This window comes from Sinocyclocheilus anshuiensis, unplaced genomic scaffold (assembly GCF_001515605.1).
Source record: "Sinocyclocheilus anshuiensis isolate Anshui unplaced genomic scaffold, SAMN03320099.WGS_v1.1 scaffold94, whole genome shotgun sequence".
Taxonomy (NCBI): Eukaryota; Metazoa; Chordata; class Actinopteri; order Cypriniformes; family Cyprinidae; genus Sinocyclocheilus; species Sinocyclocheilus anshuiensis.
The window spans coordinates 167,482-176,892 of NW_015546049.1; the positions used below are offsets into that span (position 1 = coordinate 167,482).

General features: G+C 36.5%; 1 protein-coding gene across 2 annotated transcripts in view; it reads left to right on the forward strand.

The window, feature by feature from the left end:
- Window positions 1–9,411, forward strand: part of LOC107699090 (vacuolar protein sorting-associated protein 8 homolog) — a 124,155-nt gene that overhangs the window by 11,242 nt on the left and 103,502 nt on the right. For both annotated transcript variants that reach the window (XM_016500255.1, XM_016500256.1), the window contains 5 exons: window positions 96–266; window positions 2,033–2,107; window positions 8,107–8,142; window positions 8,232–8,322; window positions 8,469–8,515. In XM_016500255.1, the coding sequence (XP_016355741.1) occupies window positions 96–266; window positions 2,033–2,107; window positions 8,107–8,142; window positions 8,232–8,322; window positions 8,469–8,515 (420 nt within the window). The remainder of the gene's footprint in view (window positions 1–95; window positions 267–2,032; window positions 2,108–8,106; window positions 8,143–8,231; window positions 8,323–8,468; window positions 8,516–9,411) is intronic.

The window sequence follows — 9,411 nt, forward strand, 5'->3', positions numbered from 1 at the left end:
AAGGTTCGTTGACGACGATATTTAGTCATAATTTTCGTTGACGAAAGCTACACTACTGTGTGCATTGTTTCATGTTGTCTCTTGTCTCTTGGCAGTGGATAAACCCCCGTACGCTTGTGTTACTGGACAGCACAGAGAAGTTGCGAGTGGTGGACAGGCCCAGTCAGGAGGAGCTGGAAACTGTGGACATGGCCGAACTGCAGCTGGTTTACAACAGCAGCCATTTTAAATCCCTCGCTACCGGTGGAAATGTCAGCCAAGCACTGGTAAAGACCAGGAACTTGACATGCCAGAGTTTTCACCATTTAGTCTGGTGCATGTTGTACCTTATAGTGTGAAACAGTGATCGCCCCCTTTTTTCCTCACAACCTTAGTTTTGGAAACATTTATTTATTTATTTGTCTGTCTATTTATTTATCTATCTATTTATTTATTTTTTTTACCTTTATTTATATAGCGCTTTATACAATGCTGATTGTGTCAAAGCAGCTTCTCAGTATCAAACAGGAAAATAGTTTGTCAATAATGCAAGAAGACAATAACAAAGAGTCATTTTTCCAGCTAAAGTCAGTTCATTGATGATTCAGTGATGTCATCATCCAGTTCAGCTCTCTTTCAATAGTGTTCCATTATTTTCTTCATAAGTATTTAAACAATATGAAGAATAAAGTATTTGTGGCCTTAAAGGGGTCCTATTATGCTCTCTTACAAAGTCTTGATTTTGTTTTGGGGGTGTACTAGAACAGTTCTAGACATGGCGGAAATTTGACGCTACAGCACTGCAGCTCTTCTTCTTGGTTTTCTCTGATGCAGATGCACTAACTCTGCAGCAGCACTTCTTCTTTATCGTCTCGTCTGATGCACTCACTCAACCAAGCGTTCTAACCACAACCTCGCCCCTCCCCAGCCCCCAACCATTCAAATTTCTGTAGGCGGGAATTATTTTTAATGATATTCTAATGAGCCGCTTTGTGATATCACAAAGCCTGGAAACCAACGCTGTAGTCCAAACGAGCCGTTCGTTGTAGTTCTTGAAAAGGGATTTTTAAAAAACGAAATATCTCCCTTTGGAGTGGACTTTGAGATTTGTAACTTTCTAGATCTTTTTTATGCCCAAACATACACACTACACACTGACTAAAATTAAAAAAGTGAAAAAGCATAATAGGACCCCTTTAAATAAGCCAAATTGATGAGTAGCAATGAACCACTACAGCTAAGATACATTATAATATTGCAATATTTTATGTATTAAAAGTTTTTGAAAACATCTTAAAGTATATTTAAACAACTAAGTATGCAAAAGGTGTCATCCAATCAAATAGTGTTGTTATTATTAAAACTAAAAACATAAACTTAATTTAAGTTAAACTTAAAAAAAAATAAATGGAAATTAGAAATGTTGCCTTGGCAATAAGTTTAACCTGAAGTATTAAAATGACAAAAAAAAAAAAATTAAAGCTTCATCAAAATATTAATAGATACCATAATAATATATAAATAGTACAAAAATAGCACTGATAAAAAAATGACAGTACATTACATTCTGCTATTAAGCATGATTTTTAAGGGAAATTATCATTCTGTAAAATCCCAGTGACTTGTAGATTTTACAGAAGCATGTATACTCCTATTTATCAATCTCGGAGTGCATGGTAGGTCTGTCTTGAAAAGGTAATAAATAAATAAATAAAAAAATATTTATGATACACCAAAAATCTCTATTATAGAATAATTTATGTATGAAGAAAATGTATGGGATTTTTACTTCCAGAACCCTACTGCTGTATTTATTCTGGCCTAGAACTATTCATGTAGACAGGAGGAGTCAATCGAGGCCAGCCTGTATATAATTTGCATCTGATACACAATATGCCTTAGACCAGATTCAAGAGTCAATGCTAAGGTCTTTTGTCTAAACATTATATAAACACATGAAGAATCCAATGGTCAATTCATGAGATGTAGAGGAGCTCTAGAAAGTGTTTGGCATATAGAGATATTGAATCACTATTCCTCTGTGCATCTTCAGGCTCTAGTTGGAGAGAAGACATGCTACCAGTCTGTTTGCAGCTATGCAGGCCAGATCATGTACCTGGGAACAAAGGTAAAGCCATACATGATGACACTGAACACAAGCACAAAACAGCACATAAAAATGGATTCTATACATTTCCGCCTTCTGTATCTTTGCTAAAATTTCAGTGCTATGTGAGCTTCTGGTATAAAAACTCTGGTAGTAGCAAAGTCTTTCTGTTGTATTTCTTATAACTGCTAATGACAACTAATCATATTCCAGTGCCAAAAATGCAATTTGATATGTGGTCAATCATAATTTCTGGAATATTTGATTACATCATTTTAATTGTATCATCCAGGGATAGAAAATTAAATGCTTGTTTGTTTTGAGGCGATTTTGAGCAGAACTGTAGTTTTTATGTTTCGGCTGTGGTGTTCTGTGATCTCCTTTCCAAATGGAAACCGCTTGGAACAAAATGAAATTCTGGTTAATAATGTTCTTTTTAAAATGAGAGTACATGGTGCTGTGGGCATAAACAACTTTGTGCACTTAGCTCTGAATCTGTAGCTATTTTTGACAAAATTGCAAAAATAAGGGCGCTACATAATTTGGCACAGTCCCAGTAGTCAGCATGTCACATTTCTTTTCCTCATAAGAGCCTATGGCAATGCAAGGACTAGAGCAGTAAGGGGTTGTAATTCTGAAAGTTTACTGAGAGAGTATGTTTTTGATCATCTTGAAAATGGAAGAGGGGTGACTTCTCTCTCCAATTCCGGGTCATGTTGGTTACTTTTTTCTTTTTTTTTTTTCCCCCAAAATTTAAATGAGCTAAACATGTACTCACCTTCATGCTATCCAAGATGTAGGTGAATTTGTTTCTTCATCAGAACAGATTTAGAGAAATTTAGTATTACATCACTTACTAACCAGTGGATCTTCTGCTGTCAGACAGACGATAAAAACATCACAATAACCCACATGTAATCCACACGACTCCAGTCCATCAATTAATGTATTGTGAAGCGAAAAGCTGTGTGTTTGTAAGAAAGAGAGAAAAAAAAAGTTTTAACTTCAAACTGTTGCTTCTGCCCAAAATATGAGCCACTAATCCACAATAACACTTAAAAAACGACCAGTGAAAAAGTCCATCTTCTGTTGTCCTCTCACATCAAATTCCACTGGCATATTTGTTTAGAACTATTTTGGCCTGTTTTTGCTTGTAAACAGTGCCTGATCTGTGCATATTTCTCTCCTGATTAAGATGAAAACATTTTCACTGGAGAAAGCAATACTATGAATAGAGGACTCGTATTTTAGTCAGAAGTGATGGTTTAAGATACAAATGTAAAACATTTCTTACAAGCACATCTTATCACTTCAAAAAGCATTAAATGATGGACTGGAGCCGTGTGGATTATTGTGATGTTTTTATCAGCTGTTTGAACTCTCATTCCCATTCACTGCAAGTGATGTAATGCTGAATTTCTTCAAACGTCTGTTGCCATGAAGAAAAAAAAGGTGAACTATTCCTTTAAATCTTTTGATTTGAACTAGATTTTCAGGAATTACGCTAGTCGCCATGTCACGCCATGTGTTGTCCCTGCTTAGCTTGATCCACAACATCTGCCCTGTCAAAGAGACTGGAGTTTAGTAATTCATAGACCTTTACTGGTTGTGAAAATGCACTGTAGCTTTATTCTTTTTACTCTACAGCAGAAATATCCAACAAATAGTCTTCTTTTCTTAACATTTATAAGGGTGAATATATGAGATTTGCAAGGGTATCTTGTAAACTCTCAAACTGGTAGCACATGTTGGGTGGCTGGTGTTCAGCTGTAAGTTTGGCTGACTCCTCCAGCGCCCCTCTGACTGAGCTATGGCACACTCAAGTGCTATTATGCTAATCACACATCACGCATACCCTGAATATTCAGTGAGGTCTGCTCTCCGTGATGTCCTCACTGAACTTCCTGTTACCTGCAGCCAGAGGGAGGGAAGGGGAGAAAAATGAAGGAGAGAGGGGCAGCTGGAAGGAGGGTGAGAAAGAACTGTCTGTGGATCATCCATTAGAAGTGATAGTGGGCCAGCTCTGGGAGGTCACATTAATTCCTGTGGCCTGTATCATTTTCCCCAAGTGATGCTTATTTAATAACTCAACCAGTGCTTGAATAAACATCTAATGTGACCTCAGTTTTATGAATTATTCTAATTTTATGCTCTATCAATGCATTTAATGGCGAAAACATATACCTCACAGGGCGTTGTACATTTTCACTGGTCCATTCTAAATATAATAAATGTTTTAGGGTGCCAATAATAAAAAAAATATATTATTATTATTATAGTTCAAAAGTTTGTGGTCAGTAAGGTGTTTAATATTTTTGGAAGTCTCTTATGTAGAGGTCGACTGATTTTACAGAGACCATTAGCTAGGTTGGACCACAATGTCCGATAACCGATTAATCACCTGATAGTTTTTAAAATGGATACTTTATGAAAACTAAAATAATGCTGAAATTTATTACACACACACAAATAGCACTGAACCATACTTTTCATATGGAATACAAATATTCATATTAAATATGAATGAAACATTGATCATTAATGTTAGTTTATAGTTAATTAACTGATGTTAACAGATGCAACTTTAAAATGTAAAAATGTATTAGTAAATGTTGAAATGAACACTCTCTAACAATGAACAATACTTCTACAGCTTTATTAAAGTTAATGTTACAAATGAAATCTTATTGTAAAGTGTTACGATTTCATATAAATCCAAACAGTCATGCTTAAAGGTATTTAAGCATGACGTTTAAGAAATTACATACAATATGTATATTGTATGTATACTCCCACACTTATTTGCTTAAACTTTAGAACACTTGATGATTATCTAATCAGAATAACAAAATATGGCAGTCACACAGCAAAAAGTGCAGTGGTGTGTCACGTCTGACAGCTCACAGGTATCACACACCCGACACATTTTGTAACTCACAATCAATTCAAGCGGCAGTCCAAAACAGTTTATTTATTCACCAAACAGGCAAAATTTTACTTAAAAAATGAACAAAGTGGCACTGATGAGTTAGAAATTCGGTGTTTGAAAACCGAAAGCACGGAAAGAGAAAGCGCGATCTATATTACAGCTCTCTATATGAAGCATACAGACGTTATTGGAGCCACAGAACGACAAAAAAAAAAGCACAATACATAATCTTCCAGCCTAGGGTGAAGTCATTGTGCACATTAACAATGAATTGGAACAACTCTAATATAATTTAAAAAAACTATGTGAATTATGTAAACTATGTGAACTATGTAAAACTATGTGAGTGACATGGCAGGATTTCTGTCAGTTGCATGAACATATCAGTTTGCTTTCTCACATCACAGCTTTAAATATGCAACTTCGCTGGCTAACAAATACATTAATGTGACCAGCTGGACATAAACCAGGGCTGTACGTTAACTTTTTTTTCACATAGCACTGGTGCTACAGAGGTTGAAAGTTTTGTAGCACAGGTCAAAAAGTTGTGGCACAAGTATAAAACATCTGTTATCATGTCTGTAAACAAACACAAGTAATGGAGTCCATCACTTAAACAGGCACCGATGTTCCATACAGAGCACAAAAAATACAAACCATCACAAAAATTGTTTTTAGACAAAGTTTTCTTAATTTGCTTAAAATGGAAGAGTGCAGAAATATAACACCTCTTACACCTTAACAAAATATAAAATAAAAAAGAATGGCAGACATTTAGGCCAAAATGAGCAAAGATAAAAATCTTTGTCATTATTTTATCTTTGTTATTAGAAAATAAGAACACACAGCGCACGAAGCTATATTAGTTTCTTTTTTTTTAAATCCATCTGGACCATAGAACGGGACTCTCAAAGCCTTGACATCTGGGCATCTGGGAGACAAGTCAGTGAATTTGAGTAAAATCACAGGCTTCACTTATCCCGTGCGAATGCACCACACGAAATTCAGATGTGGGGGGGTAATTTCAAAATCACACAAGGTCCCCAGATAATACTAATCCCGTGCGAATATAGACGCAAAATCAATCAGACGCGAAAGACAACTTGGTCCAATAATCAGGCGCTTTTTGACAGGCTCTCAGTGGCGCTTCATGAGTACGCACTCAGAAAAGCGCATGTAGAACAGCACGTGAATTAAATGTTTAACCGGTATTGCTTTAAAGCAGATGGAAATAATGTAGTTTTGTGATTGCGCATAAGTGCAGTGTCCCGTGAGAGTAACTACCGCTGAGCTAACACTGATGTGAATGCATGTGGCGTTGTACATTATATTGAGACGGAGGGAGGTGCCAGAACTGCAGCTGATAGAATGTGCGCTGTAGCAGATACAACGATATTTCTTCAAAAGCAGATCGTTGAGACATTTTAATCATCCGTGATCAAAAATCGTCATATTGCACACCCCTAACTACCAAGTATAATCAATCTCACACACACAAACAAGCACAACGAAATCACTTCACACTATTAAGCGGCTGTGTTATGAACATGCAAAACTGTATCGCACGTGTGCTACAGTGGTAAATTTATTCATCGCACAGACCCGTTTTTTCGTAGCACGTGCGTGCACATATATGTCGCACTGTACAGCCCTGTAAACTAATGCAAATAGATGGTAACAATCGTGGCATTAAACGTTTGGGTCAGACTTGCATGTGTTTTGGTCACACTGTTTTAACCGCTTGAGGTAATAGAAACGTCCTCTCAGCCTTGATGGCAAACATACTGTTGTTCTTTCTCTACTAATGCAGCATCTAGTCAACAACTGAATTGCTTTATGATATGAAAACATGCACTATAGTAAACTATATACACACCATTTCGTTGTCTGTTTTTTGTCGTCTCGTGTGTCAAAACAGACAGCACAAGGCCTCAGTGAGGCTGCTCTCGTACTGTATAATGACAGCGGACCTTCTCAGCCACTCCAGCAACGGACACAACCTGTAAAAACTATTAGTATGGATTTGTCGATAACCGATAGTTCCAGCAAATGGACTATCAGTGCTGATTAATCAGCAAGATCAATCAGTCGACCTATCAGCAAGACTGCATTTATTTGATCATAAATGTGTTACAACAATAATATTGTGAAATATTATTATAGTTTAAAATAACTTGTTACCTTATTCTTTTATTCTGTTCTTTCCCCCTCAAAAAGTATCACTTGAAATCGGCACAATTTGCAGTAACACTGACTACGTTTACATGGACATCAGTAATCTAATTATGTACTTTATTCTGAATAAGACAATATTACGATTAAGGTGTTTACATGAGTTGCTTTTAGAATATTTGATTAATGGCACACGTCATTACGTCACCACGTAACGCCATCCGACGTCCCCTCCGGAATTTCACGTATAAACATATAGTTCGTCTTCGTTATGATGCCATATACAGTTTTGGGTGTTTCATTTTTAATTTACTGAAAGCTTCAAGTGCAGTTAATTATTTGTCATGCTATACATGCAAACAGAAGACGGCGTTGTTGAAGCCATTCTTTTGTTTGCTGTCAAACGGTTGACACTGCCGTGTGTGTATCCTGTCGCAAAATGCGTCGAAAAGTCCTACACAACGGTAATAATTTGATTAAGGTGTGTACATGTCTTTACTGCACTTCAATAATGCGTCTAAAATAGGAATACTCCACATGTCTTAATTCGATTAGTGTTTACTTCGATTATGACTTTAGCCGGATTAAGGTAATCAAAAATCTCTGTTTACATGGTAGATTCTTAATCAGAGTATTGTCTTACTCGTATTAAAATCGGAGTATTGTTGTCCATGTAAACGTACTGAATGTTCAGTTTAATATGGAAAACCAAATGTTTAATTTAGAAAGATTTAAAGAAAAACACATTTATGTGATGAGCAATTGAAGAGCAGCAACATCCAACTGGTAAAATGACAGTTCTATCATCTGGCTCAAAATTCTCTTGGGACTGCTCTGGGTCATCAGGCCACCCTTGTTCACCCTTGTTCAGCCCTGTTTCAGATTTGTTAATTAAACAATTTTTTTTTCTTCTTTGTAGTCTGTGCACATCATGACCCTGAGGAACTGGCGTGAGGTAAGGCATCATTTTGTAACACATCACTGATGTTGTATCTGATTAGCAGTAGCGAATCTGATAGTAATGGGAGTTCTGATGTCCTGCAGCGTGTGGACCATCTGTTGAAGCAGGAGAAGTTCATGGAGGCTCTGTCTCTTGCCTGGTCCTTGCACGAGGGCACCGCCAAAGCTGTGCTAGGTCGGCCCTTCTGTTCACATCCACTCTAAAATAATGTATATATAATTGTTTGATAGAATTAAGATTAGAAAAAAATACAAATGCTCTAATGATGCCACAAAATCCAGATTGTAATGTAAACCTTATGTGATGTGTTTATGTAACAGGTCTATTTGCAGACCCTGCTAAGAGAAAAGGTGTGGTTGCAGACAAGGTAAGATTCTTGCTAATACACTGACTCTGCTGTACATACATCTTCAATTTCAAAAAGTTTCTTGTTGGAACATAAGGTGTAGGAAGCAATTGAAACTAAGTATGCACAATATATGCACTACCAGTGAAAATTTTAGAACACCTCCATGTTCTAAATAGGAAAAAGAGGCTTGTCTATGCCATGACCTACCACCGGTAGAATAGTTAAGACTGCTAGAGGGTCTTATGGACCAATCTTTGGTTCATCACGCAGTGTTTTTTTATGCCGCAAGTAAAGTAAGCTCTGATTGTGTGACATCAGACATGGAAGTGCAAGCGGGCGTTTTGCTGGATCTAGTGTTGCCAACCTTAGGTGAACCGGACCGAAAGGTGAAAACAAACCAACCTACAAGTGCAACACGTATGTGGGAACTTCTGCAGCAAACTTTCCAAACAACATTTGGTCCCACTTTATATTAATGGTGGCCTGAACTACTATGTACTTACATCAAAAAATAAGTACAATGTACGTATTGTGTTCATATTGTATTGCAAAACACTTTTGCTGCTATTGAGGTGGGAAACGGTAAGGTTAGGGACAGGTTTGTTGGTATGGGTAGGTTTAAGGGTGGGTTAAGGTGTAAGAACATTTCTGTAATTACAGAAATTAATTACAGATGTAATTACATGCAGATATTTTTCAAATATAAGTACAATGTAAAAACATGTATGTACACAATAAGTGCATTGTACCAAATTGTTAATTTAAATGTAAGTACATAGTAGTTAAAGGCACAATATGTAAGATTTTTTTATTAAAATATCCAAAAACCACTAGAACAGTGTTATATATTTTGCTGACTTGTGTACTTACATTATCCCAAATGTTTCGAAGAATGTTTAAATCCAGAGAAATAA